We start from the raw sequence: 25,919 nt of genomic DNA, 5'->3' as shown, positions 1-25,919 counted from the left end.
TAGAATATAAGTCATCTTCAGGTCATCATGCTTAAGTTAGATTTTCAATGTCCAGGACTTTGAACCCTAAGAATATGAGATCTTACTGAGATTGTCTTAACCCCAAAGCCATATCCTATAAGTTATATGTTTTACTACCTCATTGATGTGCACATAAAACCTATAATAATAAAAGCATAACATGCTAATTAGACCAGACGACCTTCCAAACGAAGCCGTGGCAGCAGGGGCCGAGGCAGAGGCAGCTGCTGCCGCAGCGGGGGCCGGGTCCCTTGCATGAATTTCGTGCATCGGGCCTCTAGTTATTCTAATAAAAGCAGAATTTGGAGGTGGGGGTCTATTACAGTGGGATCGTTTCAAATATCTGGCTATGATGTTCTCTTCACAGCATGCCTTTCTTTAAGGGTGCCCATTTCTCTCCTTAGCAATATGTACTTCTATGCACGACTGGCACATTGGTGTGCGTGTGTGCGTGTGTGCGCGCGTTTACACATGTGCCTTTTTCCTTTCTTAAGGACAAAAAGGTGCCATTGACCACTTTAAATAGTGCAACACTATTTTCAGTCTCGTAGAACTTGGAAGACACAGCTTTACCTGAGGATCTTGAATGGCTCTTCTCGGAGCAACCGGGGCTACGGAGAACGGTTTGTGGAGGGTGGCTCTCCATCTCAGTTATGAACTGGTAAACCTAGAAGGGAAACTTCCTGCTACAATAACACAGCAAGGCGATGTGATGAACACTTTTATTTACAAATATAATTAAAAGCTCTGACAGTTATCATGCTCTTCCTTGGAACCTGAAAAATGTTTGTTTTTTAAAGTGCATGCAAAAGAAGTAAAGCCTTTTTTTTTTCATCATTTTTTATTGTAAGAAAATACACAGTTTGAAAGTGTGAATAATGCAATATTTATGACCAAGATATGGGACTTCGGGAGGGGGAGGGAAATAAAGAAAAAGATCAAGATGATCTGATTGAGAGACAGTGTTGAACTCCAAATACTGAATTGGAAAAAGGAGGGAGGTGGGGAGGAATAGGAGGAGGAAGTAAAAAAATTTGATCAGAGAAACAGTTAAAATACAATATGAAAATAAGTAATACCTCTCCTTAAATTCCTTCTATACACAAAATACACGATTTGCCAAAGCCCAATTTGTGCTACTGGGATTCTGTGAGCTCCTTAAGTGTATTCACATCCTCTGCAACAGCAGAAAATGATTATGATACAATCAGAATATGCTGAAGACAAGTTAAACTCTTGCCAGCAGGTTCTTAAAAATCACAAGATCTCTTCACCCCACCCCCCACCCCCCATCCCCAAAAAAGTAATAATATGTCACCACTGATATGTACATCACAATTAGTTTCTGTAAAATGTATCAAATTTTCAATCTTTAATAAAACTTTGTTTTTTTTTTAATTCCTGATGAATAAATACCAAAAAAATAAAATAAAATAAAATAATGCAGCAGCTAGTTAAGGTGTAAGGCTGCGGATATTGTGTCTCTCTCCCCCTTGGCATTTATTATTATTATTTTTTTGCTTTACTTTCTTAGATTGGTGGTAATGAGTGATTGCTTAGAGCAATATACATCCACATTTGTTGTTGGTTTATTGGTTTTTTAAAAACTGTCTCCAAAGTTTTCACTGAAACATTTTAAATCACATCAATACTGTGACGTGTACTATGAGTAGAAGAGACGGCCAGGTTTTGGCCAGCACTGAAAGTTGACACGGGGGGAGGAAGGGGCCCCTGATGGAGTAAGAATAAACAGGCACTAGTCCGACACGATGTCAGTTAAGAGTAAGAGAGAGAGAGAGTGAGAGCAACGCCCGTTAAAATGGGGAATGTGGTTTTGCAGGGTCTGAATTTTTTTCTGTTTTATTTTTATTTTTTTGTAAATGGCAAAAAAATTTAATCTCATCTATAGTCCTCCTTAGGAAAATCTAATGTAACCAAATTCCCAAATCCCATTCTGAGGCTCTCCATGTCAAAAGTTTCAATCTCTCGCTCTTGCCTTTCCAATAGATACTTTATTCTCTCGCTGCGTTCCTTCTGAAGGGCAGCCAGCTCTTCCTCAATCTGAAATAAGCACAATGAGCAGACTGTTAATAGAAAGGATCTCCCAACAGGCACCCACATGCACATACACCCACACATATGACACACAGACCCACAGGAACTCAGAGTAAACTACATGGGGGCAGGCGGGAGGGTCCTGTGACACATGTCTCGTATCTAATCCATTATGTCTAAAACTTGCTCACCAGAATGAAAACGCTTGGGGCCACCTGGGGCTATGGCTCTGCCATTCTAGCAAGCTAAGCAGCGGGGCTGATGGCGGTCAGTGCCCTGTCTCAGCGGGAGAAAACTGAGGAGACGGTGACAGACACCCAAGCACACTCAGACTGTGCTGCTATCCCACGGAGAGCCAAACGCCCCCGGGCCACCAGCAATTTAGTTCTAGAAAGGAGCTGGGACGGCAGTCTTCACGTTGGTCTCAGGGAAGTACCGGAAGCACAAATAACTGGTTAAGCAGATAAATGGTCCACAACAGCTTGGAGATGCTTTATATCTTTCCCACTTCATATTCCTCAGCAATATTTAAAGCAATGAATATTTTAATTCAAATAACATTTATTATGCATGGCAATATCAGCCTCTCTTCATTTCAATTTCTTAAAAGAGCCTTGCTGGTGATTTCTTTTCATTTAGAAATAGCTAAAAATGAAAGCCAAGCCTGCACTTGGCTTCCTCATGCCATTTATCAGCCATGCTATCAGCTCGCAGTGCCTTTTACATGTCATATCAACTACCCAGTAACCCATGTATTCCTCTGGCTGGGAAGGTGGGGGATTTCCTAGCAGAGTAATAGAAAGAGCTTAGGCTCTGGGATCAGATTTATGCAAGTAACCTCACCTTGCTGAGCCTTAGTATGCTGCCGGAGGATGGAGATTATGCCTACCTCTCGGGTACTAGGAGTGTAGGAGCAGGTAATAAGTGAACAGTGTCTACTCTAACCCCCCAGTACGTAGGCAGGGCTCAACGAGTGCCCGTTTCCTAGGCCGTGCCCCACCCTCCACCCAGCTGCACAGGACCCACAGAACGCTCTCATACCTTCTGCTCAAGGTGTGCTCTGCGCAGAGACACCCTCTGCTCCAGCTTCTGGAGCTCACGTTCATGTTGTGCCTCTGTTTGCATCTTGATTTTGCTCTGATAGGCATTGAGCAGCTCCATTTCCTGCTGGAGCTGTAGCCTCAAGGCCTGGCATTCTGCTTCTTGAGCCTCATCTAGCCGTAACTGCGGGCACAGAAGACATACACTGTAATTCATGCCTCGCTTACAGCATGTAGTGACTACGAGAAGATGTTTCGGTGTTTGGATTGTAACAGGTCCCCTCAGAAAAAAAGAGAGATGCCCTGGATACATCCAGAGTTAGGAATCAAAAATAGTACACTTTGCCCAATGGGCTACACACTTCTAAAAGCAAACCCTTAAAACAGTCTTTCTTACACACACACACACACACACACACCAGCAGGAGTCAGGAATGTACACACTCCAGTGATTAAACTTGGGCTTAGAGGCAGACTCCTGAGACTAAACTCGAGCTCCACCATTCACTTAGGTGTGTCACCTTGGCAAGTTACATAACCTCTCCCAGTCTCTCTCTCTCTCTTTTTTTTCATCTCAGGAAAATAAGTTCTAGACAACAAGTGTCTAAGATTGGTGTGAAGATTAAATGAAAGAATCCATATAAAATCTTAAGGCATAGTCCTTGATGTATACCTACTATTAATAGTTATTGGTATTTTGGTTTTGACTAACCATTTCCATATTTAGATATCTTTAATCCCAAAATCATAATACATTTAGATAACCTTAGGTCTAAAAAAATACAATGAGTCCACTTAAGGAATACACCATAGTGCCGTTATGCTCCTAGCAAGTAATGTTGGTCCCTGGGGTTGGCTATATGTTAGCCTGCTTGCCAGCCAGTCTAAAACTCAAGTGGCTCAAAATCTCTCCCCCACAGCAGGTAGCCTTGGTCATCTTAAGGGGCATATTCTGGTTTGAAGCAGTAAAGTCAGAGCATAAACCAGCCTGACCGTTTCTCTCGCCTCCCTGTAGCACCTGAACTTCGTGTTTGTTATCCACGATGATACCGATCCTGTGTGGGGAATGGGCCCAGCCAGCCAGCAGAAATGACCACCTTTTGGTGAGCAGAGTTGAAGATTTGGGACCATGAGCAGGAGTATGTTTAGGGATGATGACCCTCCTGTCTCAGGCTTGGTTTTGTTTAGATTTGGCAAGCCCTCAGTTCAGCTGGGAACTCTGAGATTAGAACCCTTGAATTAGACATTTCTACCGAGTTTATCAGCACATATCCATACACATAGACCACTTTGCCAAGGTAGTTATCATTCACCTTATGCTTCCTTCCCTATCTGTACAGTGTTGAGTTACAAAGATGAACAAGACAATTACCAATATATCTCAATATGTTGATTGAGAAATGACTCTCTGAAATATTAGAATAGTTTTAGGAAGTTATTTGCATAGCACCTTCTTAAGTGCTTTTGGAGAAATATACTATATAGCAAATGAATACAAAATAAATAATGTAACCATATTTCCAAGGTGCTTTCCAATAATTCATCTTAACCAGCTTTCACTGAAACCCACTAAAGAGGATCTCTCTCTTCTCATTTTCCCAGTGAGAAACGAAGGCAGAAGAAATACTAGACAAAAGAACAGTCAATCTGCAGCAGGAACAGCCTTACAGATAAATGCCAAAGGGTTTACTGACCCAATGAGATTGTTATCAATTCCCTCCTGATATGGGAGGCCCCTTACCAATAAAGGGAATGAAAGTCTGTTCATTTCTACTCGTCTGTGTTAACTGCTATAAGCCCTGGCCACGTAGGGGAGAGGCTTCTCCTGTGGGCACTGGAGACCACTGAAGAAACACCGCCAGCTCCTCTTATTTCTGGCATTCTATTATTAATGTCAGTAACTATGTTATTCTGTACCAGCTCTGACTCTACAAAAGTGCCAGTCTAGAAATCAGAGGATATTCCAGTATTTGCTATTAATCCCCCAAAAGCTGCACATACAAAATGCATCACAACGTTTTATAAGTAAAAGTAGAGGTAAATATCATGTCTGTTTTGTAAAGTGAATTAAACTGAAGAAAAGGATGTGATAGAGGCAGCATAACATAGTAGTGGCCAAGCATACAGGCTTATAAGCTCACCTGAAAATAGGTTCAAATCTTAGCTCCTGCTCCAATTAGTCATGTGACCCTAAGTCAGGAGTTGGCACACTACAGCTCAAGTGCTAAACCTGGATTGCTGCCTGTTTTAGTAAATAAAGTTTTGTTGAAACACAGACATGCTCATTCAGTCTGTGGCTGCTTTTGTACAATAACAGAGTTGAGCAGTTGTGACAGAGATCCTGTGCTCACAATGCCTAAAATATTTACTACCAGCCCCTTTACAAAGTTTGCCAACTCCTGCCCTAAGCAAGTGGCTCTATTTCAATAAACCTTAGTTTCCTTATAGGTAAATCAGGGTTAAAACAGTAACGACTTCAAAGGAGTTTCACAAAAATGAACTAACACTTAGAAAGTACTTAAAACAGTGCCTGGCACATGGTAAGCAGTCAGTAAAGGACTGCTGTAACGATCATCTGTTCTCCTCTCCTTCCTGCCACAGAGAAAAGGCTGTTTCTCTCCTTTTATCCAAGGGCAATCCTGAACCTACATTCCTGACACATTATCTCCCATCTTCTATAACAAGCGTTTAGTGAGCACTTGTATGCCAGGCATTGATGCAGATGCTGAGTACAAAGATGAACTAGACAAAAATCCTCTCAACCTTTATGTCCCTATCAACTCTCTCCCCCTCTCCTTCCCTCAGCCCCTCTGCACACCGATCTTGCACTCCTCATTCTGATCCTACTCCTCTACTTATTTGCTCACATCAAGGTCATTAATGAAGGCTCTTCCAAGCAGCGTTTGATATTATAGATTGCCCCTTTTTCCCTGAAATCTTTCTCTTGTCTTCTGATACCACACACCCTCTTCGTTTTTCCCTCTCTCCTTTTCCAGGTACACCCTGGAATCTCATCTCTTCCAAAGACTCCAATTACCATCTGCATGCAAATAGCTCCCACAGCTGTACCTCTATTTCAGACTTCTCTTCTGAGGTCCATGCTAGCTTATCACCTACTAGAGACATCTTCCTTCACCTGGATGTTTCCCAGGCCATCAAGCTCAACATGACAAATATTAATCATATTTCCCTTCTATCCCAATCTGCTCCACTTCCCTTTTATTATTTTTTAACCATATAGGTAAATGGTAGTACCATCTACCATTTTGTTCAAACTGGAGACTTGGAGTCATCCTTAATACCTCACTCTCCACATTCAATCTGTTTCTAAGTGCTTTCAAATCTATCTTTTGCCTATCTCTCAAATTTAGTCACTTCTCCTTCATCCCAATGATCCCTCTCTGGTCTAGTTACCACTCCCTCATGCCCATATCCTCATATATCCGCCCTTGCCATCTCTCAGGACATTCTCCACGTCACCAGAGTGATTGTTCAAAAAATGCAAATCTGACATTAGTCCCCTCCTTAATACTCATTAGTGGCTTCCCATTGCTTCTAGGATAAAGATAAAAATTCTTAAGAAAGTTTGCAAGCCCTTACATGACCCAGCCCAGTGGTCGGCAAACTCATTAGTCAACAGAGCGGCAAACCGCAGCTCGCGAGCCACAGTTTGCCGACCGCTGACCTAGCCCATTTACCCTCATCTTCTTCTCATTTAGGCTTTTGCTTCTTCTCTACATTCTAAACATAATGGACTTGAATTCTAGAACAGTGCCACTGTCTTTCCCATCTTTAAAAATGCTGTTCCTTTTGCCTGGAATGTGCTTCTTACACTTCAGCTTAAATGATCACTGTGTCATGTCAGCCTACCTCTCCTAGTTTACACTCTATTAACACACCGCACTTGCTCTGCCATTACAATGAATAGACTTTTCCTCCACTCTTATATCTGTTTATCTGTTTCTTCCACTCTTCTTCAGGTTCCATGAAGACACAACTGGTGACTGTCTTATTCACCACAGTATCCAGGATGCCTGGGGCACAGTGTATAAACACTCAATATATACTTATTGGATAAATGAATGAATGAGTACACTGGCTCCTATCCTCAGCCTAAGGACATGCTTATTAAGCCTTTCCCAATAAACGTAAGTCAGTCTTTTAACTCTGTGTTCCTCTAGCTACAGTTCTTTCTCCTTTCCTCCACTGATGAAGATCTGGGAAAAGCATTCTCACTTACAGTTTCTCTCTCACATAATAACTTTTTAAAAAATGTATCTCTATTGATTTCAGAGAGGAAGGGAGAGGGAGAGATAGAAACATCAATGAGAGAATCATTGATTGGCTGCCTCCTGCATGTCCCCTAGTAGGGATCGAGCCCGAAACCTGGGAATGTGCTCTTGACTGCAATCGAACCCAGGACCCTTCAGTCTGCAGGTTGATGCTCTATCCACTGAGTCAAACTGGCTAGGGCTCGCCTAATCACTTTTTCAATGCACTATCTCGCCTTCCATTCGCACCACTCCACTGATTGTGACAATCAATGGACAAATCCACTGCTAGGTCCAACTGGTCTTTCTGCAACATCTAAAATCAACTAGAAATGTTTGTTCTGGCTTCTGCAATATGCTCTCTCTGGTTCCCCTCCCACATTGCTGATTATTCATCTTCTTCCTTCTACTTCTACTCAGCCCTCACATGTTGGTGTCCACAACTCTGTCCCTAGATCTCAGGTATTCCTAAAGCTACAACTGCCACCATATAATAATGATGCCTAACTTCTTGTCTTTAGTCCTGACACTTTCTTGAACTCTAGACTTCTAGTTTAATATAAAACCAAAAGTGTTGGTAGAGTTAACTCTTGCTGTGTCATATGTATTATTTGTTATTGACCAGTGGTGTGGGTACCTCTGTACCTCTCTACTTGGATACCAACATAGCTCAGATAACACGTCCACAACTCAGCCAATTATCTACCAGGCACCTAAACTTGCCCCTTCTTCTATTTATCTTGGTAAAATGATGACCTATCCCACTGTTATCAAACCTATCTTTCAATGGTCACTAAGTTCGATCTCTTAAATATTCCTATCTCCTAACTATTTCTCAAATCCTCCTCCTTCCTCCCCATCTCCATTAGCATGTTCTCTCTTAGTTCAGGCCTTTATTCCCCTTTTCCCCTGGACTATTACAATAGCTTCCTAACAGGTCTCTTGCCTATATGTGACACATTACTGCCAGTATTTATCACACAAATCTGACCCTGTCGCTTTCCTAAAATAGGCTTCAGGGGCTCGCCATTGCTTCTACAATGGCTTTTGAGGGTCTGACCAGCTTCCCTTTAAACTCCTGCCATATCTACTACCGACTGTTCCTCAAATGTGCCATCTTCTTTCGGGATTTTGAATCTTTGCATATACAGTATCCTCTGCTAGTAATAACTTTTCCTCTTGTCTGTTTGGAAAACTATTATTCTTTAAGACTCATCTCCTTGTGAAAACTCCACAGAATTACCAGGCAAGCTCCCATCTCTGGCTTACCAACACGTTTATGACCTCTCTATTTTAGGCTCCCACAATCCTCCTCCTTAAACTTTGGGCTCACACCAAAGTTCTTTCAAATGCATACTTTACAACTTTTGGACCTTTGTTTATGTAGGCCCCTTTCCATGGAACCTGTTTAATGCAGTAAGTTTCTTCAGTCTTCTTGGCTCTTGATGAAAACCTTTCCCTAGACTAGATTAGTTGTTCCTACTTACCCTCCACAGCCCCCCTCACCTCCCACTTCAAAGCATTTATTATGCTTTATTTTTATTTTATGTTGTCTCTCTAGCTCACCACTCTCTGAGCCCAGCAGGGTGCTGAACACAGATGCTAGTAAAAGTTTATTGAATGAATGTGTCTGTGCATCTTACTCATTTATGCCTGACATTGGTTGAGCAATTTTTGATGAATAAAAACATGATATTATATGCAGTATCTATCACATCTTGCCCTCAGAGTCCCTATGTGCCACAGATCTGATTTAGCTTGGTATTCCTTGAGTTCCATCTTATAAGACACACTCCAGCAAGTATCCGAATCGGCTTGGGTTTATTCAGCGTCGTCATTTCCTCAGTTCTCTGGGCAGAAAAACACCAATATCCTAAATTTGTGCAAGAATCATCTTGAGAGCAAAAGGCTGGATCTTGAGTTTTCTTGATTCCCAAAACTCTTGAAGCCATGGCACCAAACCTAACAACTTACCGCTTGAGAGGCCATCATTTCATTTATACTCTGTTCATACTGCTCTGCCAAAATGGCAAGTTTTCTTGTCTGCTCATCTTTCAGTGTCTTTAAGATTGTTTTGTGCTCATTCTTTGGAGTAACTTCCAACTGGTGATTCTTGAGTGCTTTATACTGTTTGGTCTGTACTTTGCAAGTGTCCTGAAACTGTTTTTTAATTTGCATTTCCATGGCCTGTGTGATAAAGTGACAAAAAGAAAATAAAGACACATCAGTAAATACAGGAAGTCTTCCATTGTAATGATACAATACAGGTGCTGGGACCATCTGTCTTTCTGTTCAGTGACCCACACCACTGGTCAATAACAAATAATACATATGTCACAGCAAGAGTTAACTCTACCAATACTTTTGGTTTTATATTAAACTAGAGGCCAGTGTACAAATTCGTGCACCACTGGGTCCCTCGGCCTGGCCTGCGGGATTGGGCTGAGACTGTCTCTCCGACATCCCCTGAGGGGTCCTGAATTGCAAGAGGGTGCATGCCAGGCCAAGGGACCCCACGGGTGCATGATTGGGGCCAGGGAGGGACCGTGGGAGGGCTCAGGGCGTGTCCGGCCCATCTCACTCAGTCCTGATCGGCCGGATCCCAGCATCAAGCTAACCTACAGGTCGGAGATTCTGCCTCCTGGTGGTCGGTGCACGTCATAGCAACGGGTCGACCGGTTGACTGTCTGCCTCCTTGTGGTCAGTGCACATCATAGCAAGTGGTTGAGTGGCCTTAGCATATCGTTAGCATATTATACTTTGGTTAGTTGAACGGCCGACCGGCCGACCAGACACTTAGCATATTAGGCTTTTATTATATAGGATAAATAGAATTAATTTTGAATTTATAAATGGATGAAAATATGAATTGTTACAAGGGGATCACAACTCTAAGCAGATTGTGGCATACTATAAAGCTCAGTTTGTTAAAAGTTGGTTCATTATTTTTATGGTTTCCTAGTCAAAATCTTTAGTGTCCTCTATTATTTGTTGTTTTTCCCCATTTTTTGTTGCCCCCCTTCATTTCCAAGTAAGAAAAAAGATGACAATGTATAAGCCAGCTCTCACTGTTATGTGTTTCCTTGACAAGTACACTAAATGTCAGCATAAATAAAAAGGAAAAGTGATTTTAGTATTACCCCTGCCCCCTATTAAGAGGTTATACTGCATGTAGCAATATCAAATATGCATTTTGGCAATGAGAAGGTGGGGTGTATTGTAAGTCCAAAGGCATTCCATCAGTTTGCCTCAGAATCGTATGTGTATTTCTTGAACCCCTGGAGGAGCTGTGATTACAGGAATCACTAATTGGACAGGCTAGGATTTGGCTAGAGAGGAGCATGGCCAGAGTGACTGAGTGGTTCAAATCTGTATCAAAACTGACAGTCTCCCTTGACACGGAGCAACAGTCTATAGAGCCCACTTAGCAGTCAGGCACAATGATCTGGAGGCAGTTAGGCCAGAGGAGCTCCATCTCTCCAGTGCAGGCACATCTAGATTCATTGTTGATCCCCACCAACATGGCAGATGTCTCACTCTTTCCTAAAAGCATGGTGTGCTTTAGAGTCTTTTTCAATACAGTCGTTTTCAATCGGTAGTGCTGTTACCAATCATATGACTGGTCTGACAGATGAAACTTATCTGCCCTACACCTGCCAGGTAGCTTTCTTATTTCCTGGTTTTAGAACCATGGGCTGCTGTTGGTCCGCACATTAAAATTTTTCAAAGGGCAGGTCATGAGGGAGTCAGAGAAATTATGTAATGGATATAAAGGAAAAGGGAAAGATCGTCTTGTAGAAAGGCTTCCAAACCAGCCTGACCAGCAACGTCTCTTCAGGAGTTTGTTCTATACAGATTCTTGTGCTTCACATCTGGAGTGTCTCATTCAATAGATGCAGGGTCCAGAAATTGGTAATTTTGAAATGCCGCCCAGATGATTCTGACCATCATCATCCAGGTGTAGGAGCCACTGATCCAGGCCCATCTCTTCTGGAGCACAGGCAGGGAAATACTTCCATTTTCTCTTACCTTTAAGTTTTTTGGCTGTTGCCGAAGTTCCATGACATGCTTTCTGTGCAGTTCCCTTTCCCGCCTCTTATTGTACTCCAGCTGGTTTTCCAGTTCAGTCTGGTGCTGCAGACGGATCAGATCCATGCGTAGCTTCTGTAACGTGTGCAGCTGCCGGTACTCTAGCTCTCGGGTGGACTCGTCATGCCGGATCAGCATGGCATGCTCCATTTCCTTCTGGGTCCGCTTTTTATTCAGTTCCTGCGTTCAGGAACAAAAGATAAAGGGAGAGAGATGAATGGAGACAGACTGGATGGAATTCACAACTGAGTGAGGGAGGGCAAGGAACAGCACTACAAACTCTCTTAATTAAACCAGTAGGGTTTGGCGGCATAACCTAATGAGATTAGATTAACAGTCCCTGGAGATTTAGGTTCTGTATGTGGGGCCACCATTTTTACAAGATGGGCAACTTCCCAGCCATCACAATGACTCTATCTATAAAATGGGAATAATTCTGCCCAAGCCCTTCTTACCTCACAGAGCTGTCGTGACCCTTAATTAGATGGTGTGACATGCACAGGTCTAAATACACGTTTCTTCAGTTAAAACAGTGGTTCTCAACCCTGACTGCCCATTAAAATTACACGAGGAAGCTTTTAAAACATAAGATGACTGAATCCCACAACCTGAAATTCAGATGATTGTCTGGGGTGGGACCATGACATCAACAGTTTTAAGGGTTCCCCAGGTGATTCTAATAGGCACTCAGAGCTGAGAATCACAGAAGTAAACTGATAATGTCTGCAGTGTTCTTACGGGAAAATACTTTTTTTTTTTTTCGGTATGTATCAGAAGTAGGCCAATTATCTATTTCTTTCAATCTCAGTGTTCACGGCATGCTGAGGAAAAGCAGAGATCTCTCTCCTTTCATCTTGTACATTATAGTCTGTTGGATCATTTCTAGTTCTAATCATTCTGTTCTTACCACTTCTGCTCATGACTCTCTTGTTGAAGTGGGGAAAGAAAGGAAACTAGAAAAAAAGGAGGGATAAGTTCAGTGAAATTTTTTCATTCACCAGTTCAAGAATATTTCCTGAATGGCACTGTATCAAACATCTGAATCATGTGCTCTGGGTGCATAAAAATGTTTACTAAGCCACGCAGTCCTTAACTAGGGAACTGTATTAGACATGTATGAAAGTATATGTTCAGCTCACAGCTAAATGAATCAATTTATTTTCTGTACTAGGAATTTGAAATTGAGATTCATAAACAGTGAATCTTTATGTACAGCTAGAATGGAGGGGCATTTAAAACTGCATATGTGGTAGCCACCCGCTGCTATGAAGGCTGAGTGATTAGAGAAAGCTGGGCTTCAGAGCAAAAATAAAAAAGAAAGAAGCAAGAAGTGCAGGGAATATACTGATGCCTAAGTTTCTGACTGGTTCTAAGCACTCCTGTACTAGGTATAGCTGTACTATTGTTATTGGGTTTTATGAGACATTCCTATATTTCTGTAGTAAATTCCCTGCTTTTGGCATAAGCTAGCTCAAGTAAATTTTAGTAACATGTAAACCAAGAACCTTAATTCACACAGAGAAATAAGTTTATGTATAAATTAAAAAAAAAAGACAGAGCAAGGCTGGAAGTGCCAAGTGCTATAAAATAGGTAAAAATCTTATGCTGTGAGATTTCTGAAAAGTGTAATATTACCACCTCTTAAAAAGGCCAAGGGGAAAGATTCTGAGCTGGGCTTTAAGTTAGAATGATAGGTTGGCTCTCTTTTCTAATGGGATCCACTATGGGAGAAAATGCAAGTCATTTATTTCATATAATTATCAATAACATTTGCATATTAGTGTGGATGAGAATATCTTGCATATCTGGGCCTTCTATCCTGAAGAGAACTCCTTTACACAGCATAGCCTCTATTACTGGAGCAAAGTCACTAATCATTCCTTAATGTATTATACAAATTACTTGTTGAGCATACCCTATGCGTCAGGCACTGTTGTAGGCACCAGGGAGAGAGCAGTGAACAAGCACACCCCCTTGTGGAGTTTATTTTCTAGTGGGGAAATATCAGAAGTGCAATTTACATTTGTTTTAAGGAATATAACATAATATCCCAGAGCATCTCCCTGTATCTCCTCCTGCTTTTACTTTTCATTTTTTTATTTTCCCTCTTTGCCTGGGCCATCAAATGTGTTCTTTTAAAAACCACTAACTGGCCCCTAGGTGGCACTAAAGAACAGTGAGCCCTTCCCAGAGACTAAAGCTATTCCAGTCCATTGACCAAGGGAAGCCAAGGAAAGTCCTTGAAATGGGTTCTAAGTCACTATGTCATGTTGAACCTTTGAGTACCAGGTCTCCCAATATTGGGCACTTGTACATTCCACACTTTCCCAAACTGAGAAGTCCAAACTGCATCTGAGCTGCCCAGGGCTCTGAACCCTCTGGGGGTGAGGGGGTAGGAATAAAAGATTAAAGCAAACCATACTTTCAGAAGAAATCAAATGCTTCTTTTTATGTTTAATGGAATGCTACAGGATGCTGTCCATCAGAAGTACCTTGGTTACAAGCTATTGGTCTTACCCAGCTAATTCTGACATATACTAAAGTTTGAGAATTAATGGAAAAATATTCAGGGTGTAAGTCAGTTTCAGCTCTTCCACCAACTCATGGACGGCTCTAGGCAAGTCTCTTAATCGATGTTTTATTTTCCACAGGTGTAAAGTGAGGATAACTTTCCCACCACCAACTACCATTCTTGTGAAGATGAAATTAAAGAACTTAAGAAAATGCTTCAGAATACATAAATATGTCATTATTATTTTTCTCTATTCAGAAGTTAATGTCTTAAAACTAGTTTTTATAAACCACTAGAAAGTGAAATAAACATGATACTGAAGTGGCTTTACTGTTATAATAGTAGGTTGTTCCCTTTACCTTTAATTCATACATCTGAGTTGCTGAGATGTAAGATGGTAGGCTGCCTATAAAACTTTAAAACATGGGGGGAAAACATTACCCAGTGCTGTGCCTACATAATAATGTGGAATGTGCTTTCAAGTTTTAAAAATGACTTCATATATTTTAATCCTAATTGCAACCCTATGTGGTGGTAATATTATAAGGCTTTACCCCTTTTATACATGATAGAAAGGAATTTGGGAATTGAGAGACCAACATAAGATCATATAACTTCTATAAAGCAGAACTGAGGCTAAAAGTCAGGTTTTTAGATTTTCGACATTTTCCATTAAAAGATGTCCCAGTGAAGGCTAATATTTTTCTGTTTTATGCTTTATGAATCTGTGGTACAATATTTGGAAGAATTCCTCTGTGCTAGCTAGACACTCTGCAATGGTTGCTTCATCTGTACAAATGACATAATTTAAAGTAGAGCCATGCCATGTGCACACCTGTAGCTTATACAAATTCAACAAAGTGAGCAAAGAAAAAATAAAAAAACAAATGTCATGAACAGGTGATTCTGCCCACCAGTGTACTCAATGTACACGCCCTGGAAGAAGTGTGAAATGGGAAACATCACATACTTTAAGCATCTCGCCAAGTTGAGTTTGAGCTTAGTATTGAAACAGGTATTTTCATATACCATGGCCTCTAAGCACATCACCAAACCTTAGGCGAATGTACCTCCTGTGTAAGATGTGGGTCCAGGGTATGTCCCCTAATCAACCCTTCGTAACTATGGCCCAATCATTCTATTTTATTTAAATTTCAGTGGAAAGTGCTATTGACTTCTTTAAAAGCAGTTGTCCTCATGCCCACTGAGGTTGAGTAAGGACTAGAATTCAAAATTTTAAATGGAGCCCTATCTGGTTTGGCTCAATGGATAGAGCGTTGGCCTGCAGACTGAAGGGTCTTTTGTTTGATTCTGGTCAAGGGCACCTGTTCGGGTTGCGGGTTCTATCCCCAGTAGGGAAAGTGCAGGAGGCAGCCAATCAATGATTCTCTTTCATAATTGATGTTTTTATCTCTCTCCCTCTTCCCCTTCATCACTGAAATCAATAAAAATATATTTTAAAAAAAGGAAAAAAATTTAAGTGGAGACGCTGTTAGCCTAAGACATTTAATGCTTTCTTAGTTTCAGTTCGTAGTTTCATAACTGCTTAGAAAACAGTGGGCATCTGTGTGCAGTGATAATAGTGGAAGAGGCTCAACCCAATCTATGTTGATCTTTTAAAAATGTTTTTAATAATTAAAAGGATTGCTAATACTCACTTTTGGCAAAGATACAGAAAAACAGGTACTCTTTGTTGGTGGGAGTATAAACCCTTTTAGAGGGCAATTTGGCAATATCTATTTAAAAATCTACATGTATATACTCTGACCTGAAAATTTCACTGGTGAGAATGTACTGTACAAAATACTTGCATATGTATAAAAAGATCTCTGTACAAAGATGTTCTCTGGAGCATTGTCAATAATACTGTAAAACTTCAAAATATCCACTGAGAAGTACCTTATTAAATAATCTCATAGCCATACTAATGGTTGAAAAGAGTGAGGCAGAGCTGTATGTCCTAGATAGTAAATGGAAAAAAAAGTTACTAAACAGTATAGTGGACATCTGGGGTTTCTTTGGTAGGTTTAGTATCCTTTCCCCTTCTTTTAAGGCTCCCCTTTTCCCAAAATGCTATTCCACCCTTTCTGGAATCAGGGATTAAAAGCGTAAGCACATTACCCAATCAAGTTCTCTCTCCTAGAAATCTGAATTGGAAGCAACAATGAAACAAAAATTAAACATGGCTGGAGGAGATACATTCAAAAGGTGATGCTTTGAGCAATGTCCACTGGTGCTTGCTCTCTGGGTCATGAACGTTGCTTTTCCAGCGTGATTCTTCCCTCTTTCCCAGTGTGATTTCCAGCTCTGTCTTCTATCCCGTTATCCTCCAATGAATTCCTTCCCATGCTAAATCAGCCAGTTTGTTTCTATTGCTTTCAGATCAAATACACCTCTGATACTAATGTAACCTTATTTTTGTAAACTTCTATATAATATGTGAGAGTTCCATGTAATATATAAGCTTTATGTATGCATACATATGTACAGAAAAAAAACTGGAAATATGTGCGCAAATTAATGGTGATTGTCTCAGGGTAGAGATTGGATAGGATGGGAATATCAAGAACTTTCATTACTCAACTTTGTATTTTTCTATATTTGTATTTTTTCAATGTTCTTTGATGACTTTTGCAAACAGAAAGAAAAACTGAACATTTTCATGAAGAAGGCTCTGGAATAAGACTAAACAAAAGAAAATCTAAATTCTTAAGAAAAATACCCTCATAGAGCTATTCTTCGCACAGTTGTTTAGAACTTGATAGTAATGAAGTCATGAATATAGTTTCTATCATTTTTGGGGAATAACTGTCTTCTATAGCTTTTATTGGTAATAACTGTCCCCTTAGCCTCAGATTTCTTCCAAATATGTGCTATTAGAATAACTAATAATTGCCAGATGAAAAGAATCCCAAATATGTTATTTCCAACTAGCTATTGGATTTTTTAATTTAGACTTTATTGCCTTCCAACAAATTCAGCATGCCTAGTAATGCGTTAATCAGTTTTTTACCAACACCTTTCTAAGCTCTGTTTCCATCCAAATCTGCATTTCCCCAAGTCTTAAGCCTTAGAAATAACTCTGATTCTACCTTCATATTTTCTCTCATATCTTATTGTGTGCCAACTGCTGCTTATTTTATACTTCAAAATATGTTTCAAACCCACCTCTCTTTTGATAGCTACCACCACCACCGTTGTCTATAGCCTATTTCCTACCACCAGATCTCTTTGCTTTTCATTTATTCCCTCTAATCCAGTATTTCTCCCATTACTGTCCCCATCAGAGCCTTTTTAGATTTCCCCTTCCCTGACCATCTCTACTCCTAAAATGTCAATACTATAGATATACTGTGTATCTGTTTATGTACTGTGACCCTTCAGAGGGCCTCAAATTGTTGTAATATCTAAGACTCCTCCCCTACAAGAACCATTTTCACTCCCCCTGAGAATTCATGCTCTAATCCAGTGGTTCTCAACCTTCCTAATGCCGCGACCCTTTAATACAGTTCCTCATGTTGTGGTGACCCCCAACCATAAAATTATTTTTGTTGCTACTTCATAACTGTAATTTTGCTACTGTTGTGAATCGTAATGTAAATGTCTGTGTTTTCCGATGGTCTTAGGCTCTACAGCAGTGGTTCTCAACAGGGTTGCCTATGACCATCAGAAAACACAGGTATTTACATTACAATTCATTAACAGTAGCAAAATTACAGTTATGAAGTAGCAACGAAAATAATTTTATGGTTGGGGGTCACCACAACATGAGGAACTGTATTAAAGGGTCGAGGCATTAGGAAGGTTGAGAACCACTGCTCTAATCAAAATGGGCTGATTCTCACTATAGTAAAATTTTAGCCATATCACTGCCTGGCTCAAAAATGTTCAGCAGTTTCTCCCTCTTCCAATAAGATGAGAGAACACAGATAAAGAGCCTGAGCCTGGCTCATAATTGTGGTCAATAAGTTTGAGTTTGCACTGCCCTTTTCCTTGCCATTTGAATACTATTGCTCTCCAAAAAGTTACCCCAATTCCCATTAAATGTACCTGAAGTGCTTGTTTCCCTCATGCAGGCAAACACTGTTTTTTGTTTTTACCAAACTTGCTGTTTTTACCAATGTGCTAGCTCATTTGTGAGGTTTCTCTTTGATTAAACCAGGTTACAATCATCTCCTATTGAACTTTGTATCTGCAACTGATTCCCATTCTCTATTCCTCATCTCAGTGAAGACCATCCCATTTGTCCAATTTCCCAGAGAAGGAGGTTTGAAGTCATTTTTTACTGCTCTCTCTTTTAAAATTCTCACACCGTTAGGTCCGAATTATTTTTAGTTCTGCTTCAGAAATGTCACTCAGATCGAATCTTCACAAGCTTATATGAATTTTATAGTATTGGGCTAGGGAAGATATATGCTAATTAAAAAAAAAAATCTAACCTCTCTCTACCCCCAATGCCTCTTCCAGGTAGAACTAGAGAAGAGCATCCTAGCTGAGCTCATTGTACTTGACTTCTGACCACTCCGGCTTACCCCCTCACATTGATGCACTCATTCTTCAAAATAAAGAAAACTCACCATCACCCTTCTGCTTGCAAATTTCTGGCGGCCATGCAACTGCCTTCAGACTAAAATCTAAATGCGCTGGCTTAAGAAACAAGGCCCTCCACATTCTGCTTCCAGCTACTCTTGTTCTGATGCTGCAGCCTCCACACCCAGACACTCAGCATCTCATCAATCACTGAATCCTACAAGCTCTTTCATGACTATATGCCCATACTTCATTTACATGTCTATTACTATTGTACCTAATATGCTCTATTGTAATTAGTCTGTTACATGTCTGTTTCACCTCTGAGTCTTAGGGCTACTTGAAGGCAAGGAGGACAGCTTCTCGGAAGCCCTGGTGTCTCCAGCATGGCTTGGCACAGAGGAGGCACTCCATAAGTGCTGGATGACTGAATGTGTGAACTTGATTGTAGAACATCGTATTGCTTTTCAAGTGTTTGATGTGGAGTCACAAAAACACAAGTCTTTGAAAAGCAGGCTGAAAGCAAGTTACTTTACTTCTTTTGATTCTCCACTGCATGATATGGCTTATAATGAGTGTTCAATAAAACTTTATAACATTTATTTGGAAAAAGTTGATTTCTTGTCTGTAAATGGGCTTTCTCTTATCAGTGATAAATTCATTCCCTGGCTCTTTGTATACCTACTTTGTGTCAAGGTCCTACGCTGAAGACTAGAAGAGCAAGGATTTAGGAATGAAAAAACAGTGTGGTCCTCACAAGGCTTGCTGTCCCATAAGTAAATGACAATAGTTAGGAACATAAATACCTCCCGAATGTTCTGCTGCTCCACCTCGTGCCGCTTGATCATTATTTTCCGCTTGAAGAAACGACAGTTTTTGTCGTAGTACAGTCTCTGCTGAGTGAGAAGGTGGGCTTCCTCTTCGGCCTGTGTGTGCTGCAAGTTTTCTTTATGCTTGGATATCCGCTCCTGCTTTTCTTTCTTGGGTGTGCTATGGTCCTCATTCATCTCCTTCACAAGAAAAAAAATAAGGGGGAAAAACCATGCCAGTCTCATCAGCCAAGGAAATTATAATAGTTTATTGCAATGGTAGATTAAATTATTTGGAAAGTAAATGAAACTGTAAACACAGGCTGACTTGATATTGCCCCCTTACCCCAAACACACACACACACTTTTTAAAATCAATTAATTGAATATTAAGTGAGAGGAAGACTTGATAGTTTCCAAGTCTCCGACTTCTCAACTGTCAGAAATTATTTGCTCACTCATCAATCAAATACATATTTACTGAGTTCCCATCATGTGATAGGCACTGTGCAAGGCATAAGGATACAATGGTGAACAAAAGAACATGGTATCTACCATCATGGAGCTTTTCAGTCTAGAATAAAAAACTAAACAAAGAACCCTATGAACTAAAAATGACTGTGACAACTGCTTTGAAGGTGAGTTCTTGGTTCTACAAGAATGTTTAATAGAAACTATTGAACCTCGGTAACAGCTGAGCTGAAATTTGAAAAATCATAGGCATTAACCAGTCAAAGGAAAGGGAAGAATAATCTGGGTAGAGGATACAGCATATGCAAAACCATTAGGGTGGGTTCATTGAAACACGGTATGTGTATGATCAAGGAACTGAAAGGCCAGAGTGTGGTGGAGTGTTACATGAGATGAGGCTGGACAGACAGACAGACAGGACCATTAGGTTAGAGGTTTTACAGACTGAGTTAAGGATCTTAACTACAAGTTTCTGTCAGGCCTGGGACAGGAGAAATGGATTTTCTATGGTGGTGGGTGGTTTTCATAATGATATGCTTTTCAAAAAGGTGACTGGCTGCTGTGTGGAAAACAGAATAAAGAAGGCAACAGTGTGTCCATGGAGACAGCTAGGAGACTAGTGTAAAGGTCCAGGTGAGAGATGATAGTAGCTTGGACAAAGGAGGTGGGGAAAAGACCAAGAGAAGCAGACAGGTTTTAAAGACAGGCGGTAACTCTGCCAATGTCACTCATTTGAATTTTAGGGAAAAACAGTCTTCATCTGGGATTATAAGCCACCTATATTTTCAAAAGGACAAAAATCGTTAGTATTTCAGCCCATAATGGTAAAGAGAAGAAAGCAGTGAATCAGAACAGTTAAGAATATATTAATCTATGGGGAAAGTAATGACCACTTTTATGGAAAGCACAGGGTACTCTTCTTTGTTCATACTGTTCCATTGGACAAGCTTGACCTATAACATTTGGTTAACTACTCAGTGAAATCCCCTTTAATTGCTAACACCTCTTTTATTTAAAGTTTTGTGATGCAGACATCACACACTATTTAGATTATTTTTGCGCTTAGTCAAGAAGTCCTTGTGAATCAACTTTCCTGTTCTAATAAGTCTTAAGTGAAATATTAGAATCAACAAGAGCATGTGCTGTTGCCAACATGGAGTAGGCCAGGATCACAACAGGAAAGCTGGTGACTCATTTCTTAATGCCATAACTTTACTACTAGGTTTAGCATTAACCACTACACTGCACACCCAAATTCAAATATGTTCATTAAAATTCTCTCCAAAATCATGAATAAATTATTTCTGGACCATCCATCATTTTGTATTACCCATGCCCCTGCTATCTATCAGTAGTGGGAATCATGGAGATTGTTTTGTCATTTCAAGGACAATTCCTTTAAGTATACCAACATCTAAATATACATGTCACTTTAAACAATGTGAACCAAGCTTTACTTCAGAAGGAGTGATACTAGCTTTGCACAGAAAGGCTTGTTGAGGCTATCTCAAATTGGGTTTAGGCCCGTTTTTCTTCATGAGTGTGTTGAATGACTTGTAAGTTCAGGCCTGTAGCCTCCTGCACTCATAAATCTGAGCATGGTGGACTCTAAACAGTCTTATGTCTGAAGACTGAGTGGGGACTCTTGAATGCTGTTCTGTGGCAGATTCTTCTAAAGGCGGAACTCAGGCAATCTCCAAATGCCTTAGTATTACAAGAGCTCAAGATGGTGGCTGCGGTCATATTGTATGACCTCCAGAGAATGAGTAAACATACAGTGTTAGAAATAAGAAGACATTTGCAGCTGAGAAAATTTCTTACTTAAAAATCAAGGTTATCTCTGTGATCCAGAAACATCCTTCTATTGTGATCTAATAATTATGCTCAAGCAATAACTAAGAGAAAATGGAGAGAATGTGAACCTTCTTAGTTGGACTATTTTTCTCTACAGCTTGGTTTTCTAGACTCTTTGGTGTCAGAGATTCTTCCTATTCAGGCAGTGTGGAGCAACTACAAGTTTCTGTCAGGCCCAACAAGTACCAGTGGCACATCTAGGAGGGACCAAAGATCCTGAGGCCCCATCCCAAAACACTTGCTTTCACTTCCCAGTTTAAAAAAGAAATGGAGAGAAATGAATGGAGTGGTGGGAAAACCAAGATGGCGGCATAGGTAAACACCTAAACTGCTGCCTCGCACAACAATTTCAAAACTACAACTAAAAGACAGAACGGACACCATCCAGAACCGCAGGAAAGCTGACTGAGTGAAAATTCTACAACTAGAAGGATAGAGAAAAGCTCACAGAGAATTGGAGGTACGGCAAAGGGTCTTTGTGCGCGCAGAGAGGAAGGGCGGCTGAGAGCCTGGCTGACTTTCTCTGGCGGAAGGGGGAAGGGAGCCCCCGACCGAACTGAACCCCGGTTCTGACTGCACTGAAACCCTGTTCCGGGCGAGCCCCTGGGGACCCACGCTCTTGTGGGGGGAGTCTGGACTCTCGGGCGGAGACTCAGGAGCCGGGGAAGGCGGAGGACTGAAAGTCCGCTCGCGCCAGTGCGCACAAAGGCTGCGGAGGCTGCCACAGGCATTCCCTAGCGGAAGGGAGTGAGAGGCTCCTGACGGCACTGAACCTCAGTTCTGACTGAAGTGAGCCCCAGTCCTGACTGCAGTGAACCCCAGTTCCAGGCGAGCCCCTGGGGACCCACGCTCTTGTAGGGGGAGTCTGGACTCTCGGGCGGAGACTCAGGAGCCGGGGAAGGCGGAGGACTGAAAGTCCGCGCGCGCGCGCCAGTGCGCACAAAGGCTGCGGAGGCTGCCACAGGCTTTCCCTAGCGGAAGGGAGTGAGAGGCTCCTGACGGCACTGAACCTCAGTTCTGACTGTAGTGAGCCCCAGTTCTGACTGCAGTGAACCCCAGTTCCAGGCGAGCCCCTGGGGACCCACGCTCTTGTGGGGGGAGTCTGGACTCTCGGGCGGAGAATCGGGAGCCGGGAAGGCAGAGGACTGAAGGCACACACGTGCGCGCAAGGGCAAGGCTGACGGGAAGCCAAGACTGAGACTCCACCCCATCCAAGCTGAGCACAGAGGCTATTGCAATTTGGCAAGTCTAATCCTATAAGGCTGTCTCCAGCACCGGACTTCTCCCAGCATAGACACAGCTGATCCTTACAGCCAACTGGCCTGGAGGTCAATTCTTCCCAGTTACACCAACAACAATCAAGACTTAATTACAACAAGGCTGTACACACAGTCCACAAAGGGGTGCACCAAGAGTGTCCACCTCAGGTTAACTGGGGAGGCAGACCCACTAGGCCAAATTGGAAACCTAGCACACAAATCTACCAACCCAGGGAAGCAGTGAAAATGCGGCGTCTAAGAATCAGATCACAAACAAAAGAAATGGAGGAAAACAAACGACTGGACATAGAATTCAAAACCACAGTTATAAGGCTTTTTAAGAATATCCTAGAAAAGGCCGATAAATATAACGAGACCCTCGAAGAGATGAAAAAGGACCAACTAGAAATTAAACATACACTGACTGAAATAAAAAATATTATACAGAGACCCAAAAACAGACAAGAGGAACACAAGAATCAAGTCAAAGAATTGAAATACAAAGAAGCAAAAAACACTCAACCGAAAAAGCAAAAAGCAAAAAAAAAAACCCAAAAAGTTGAAGATAATGTAAGAAGACTCTGGGACAACTTCAAGCGTACCAACATCAGAATTATGGGGGTGCCAGAAGAAGAGAGAGAGCAAGATACTGAAAACCTATTTGAAGAAATAATGACCGAAAACTTCCCCCACCTGGTGAAAGAAATAGACTTACAAGTCCAGGAAGCCCACAGAACCCCAAACAAAAGGAATCCAAAGAGGACTACACCAAGACACATCATAATTAAAATGCCAAGAGCAAAAGACAAAGAGAGAATATTAAAAGCAGCAAGAGAAAAACAGTTAATTACCTACAAGGGAGCACCCATACGACTGTCAGCTGACTTTTCAACAGAAACTATGCAGGCCAGACGGGAGTGGCAAGAAATTTTCAATGTGATGAGTAGCAAGAACCTACAACCAAGATTACTCTACCCAGCAAAGCTATCATTCAGAATTGAAGGGCAGATAAAGAGTTTCACAGACAAGAAAAAGCTAAAGGAGTTCATCACCACCAAACCAGTATTATATGAAATGCTGAAAGGTATTCTTAAAGAAGAGGAAGAAGAAAAAAGTAAAGAGAAAAATTATGAACAACAAATACATATCTATCAACAAGTGAACCTAAAAATCAAGTAAATTAAAAACCTGAGGAACAGAATAATCTGGTGAATATAATAGAATCAGGGGCATAGAAAGGGAGTGGACTGATAATTCTCAGGGGGAAAGGGGTATGGGGGGGTTCATAAAGAGACTGGACAAAAATCATACACCTATGGATGAGGACAGTGGGGGGTAGGTAAGGGCAGAAGGTGGGGTGGGAAATGGGTGGAGGGGAGCTATGGGGAAAAAAGGGAGAAATAATTGTAATAATCTGAATAAAGATTTATTTAATAAAAAAAAAAAAAAAAAAAGAAGAAATGAAAAAAAAAATAAAAAATAAAAAAGAAATGGAGAGGAACATTGCCGTCTCTTGCTGTTACCTTAGATCTGAGCTCAAATGAATTATTTCATATACTAGAACAATGCCCCATGTTGAATTTTATTAAATCTTAATACACTAGTAGTTGACAAATAAGAAATCCTAAGTCTCAGAAGGAAAATCTATGGAACTCGAGGCAATTTACCTGTAAGTACTGGTAAAAGGAGAACTGAAGAAATTTGAGCTTTCAGGCCCTCTTAGGCCATACTAGTGGTCTTCAACCAAACATTCAAGAATTAATCATTCACTTATCAAATATTCACATGTACCAGACACAGGGATACCAAAAAACACACACAACATGGGAAAAAAGCATCTACAACAACAACAATTACTACTACAAAACAGTCATGGTCTCTACCTATATCACTTACTGGCCAATAGGCCTGCAGGGAAAGTAGCTCAAAGAATCACTAAAAAAAAAAAAAAAAAAAGTATAATTGAAAGCTAGTGTCATGAAACTAGAGGCACCTGCCCTGGTCAAGGCAGTCAGGAAAGGCTTCCCTGAGGAAGTGATATTTAAGTTAAGGTATTAATAAATGACCCTAAATCTTATAAGGAAGAGGAGTAGAAATAAACAGCAGAATTACAGTCAGCGAGGGACTGAGGGTGAGGCATGCGGAGAGCATCCTGATGGAAGAAACACTATGAGCAAAGACCTTGGGGAAGGGCAGAGTTTAATACACTTGAGGAACCAAAAGGTGACTGTTGTGGCAGGAGCAGTGAAGAGTTGGGGGTTGGGTAAGCAGGTGGGGAGAACACTGGTGTGAAGTGAGACCGGAGGGGAGGCTGGTAGTAGACCACGTAGGGACTTCTAGTATTTTGATCTATATTAATAGTAATGGGAAGCCAGTAAATATTAAAACCCTGAAGTGATATGACTGGATTTATGGTTTGAAAAGATCACTCTGTGTGAAGTGTGGAGAAGCAAGCAAGAATGGTTTAGAGTTAGAACAAATGGTTCTTGAAGTGTGGTGCCTGGACTCCCAGTATCAGCATCACTTGGGAACTTGTTAGAAATGCATATTTCAAATTCCACTCCAGACCCATTGAATCAGAAAATCTACGGGTGGATTAGTAATCTGTTTTAAAAAGCATTTCAGATGATTCTACTGTAAAGTTTGAGAATCAATGGGTTAGACTACATATTGATCACAATGTATGATGAATCAATTTTAAATTCCAACCATTCTAATGGCAAATTTGTGACTACAAATATTGGTATTCTTACCTCTTTTATTTTTTCCTTACAAATCTTATACTGCTTCTTCTGACTTTCTAAGAAAGTTGTCAAATCTTTCTTCTGCTGGGCCAAGATCTGTTGCTGGAACTTCTTCTCATCTGCTGCAGCTACCTTTGCCTGCAAAAATACCAAATATGATCTTGGATGACTTGTTCTTCACACAGAATTTAGCCATATATATTCTCTAATGCATTAAAGGAATCCATAAATGCTGAATAATGTAATTTTTGAACAAATTATTAA

The 25,919-nt window shown here is 40.9% G+C and overlaps 1 protein-coding gene across 2 annotated transcripts in view; it reads right to left on the bottom strand.

Annotated features, from left to right (window-relative positions):
* Positions 1 to 727: 727 nt before the first annotated feature.
* TAOK3 (TAO kinase 3) overlaps positions 728 to 25,919 on the bottom strand; it is a 158,161-nt gene continuing 132,969 nt past the window's right edge. For both annotated transcript variants that reach the window (XM_080649750.1, XM_080649751.1), the window contains 6 exons: positions 25,665 to 25,793; positions 19,325 to 19,528; positions 11,417 to 11,656; positions 9,362 to 9,574; positions 3,118 to 3,300; positions 728 to 2,082 (listed from right to left, as the gene is read on the bottom strand). In XM_080649750.1, the coding sequence (XP_080505876.1) occupies positions 1,921 to 2,082; positions 3,118 to 3,300; positions 9,362 to 9,574; positions 11,417 to 11,656; positions 19,325 to 19,528; positions 25,665 to 25,793 (1,131 nt within the window). In that variant the 3' untranslated portion in view covers positions 728 to 1,920. The remainder of the gene's footprint in view (positions 2,083 to 3,117; positions 3,301 to 9,361; positions 9,575 to 11,416; positions 11,657 to 19,324; positions 19,529 to 25,664; positions 25,794 to 25,919) is intronic.

This window comes from Plecotus auritus (genome assembly GCF_963455305.1).
Source record: "Plecotus auritus genome assembly, chromosome: 13".
Lineage (NCBI taxonomy): Eukaryota > Metazoa > Chordata > Mammalia > Chiroptera > Vespertilionidae > Plecotus > Plecotus auritus.
The sequence above is the reverse complement of the archived record's forward strand: the minus strand, read 5'-3'. Positions and strand labels throughout refer to the sequence as shown.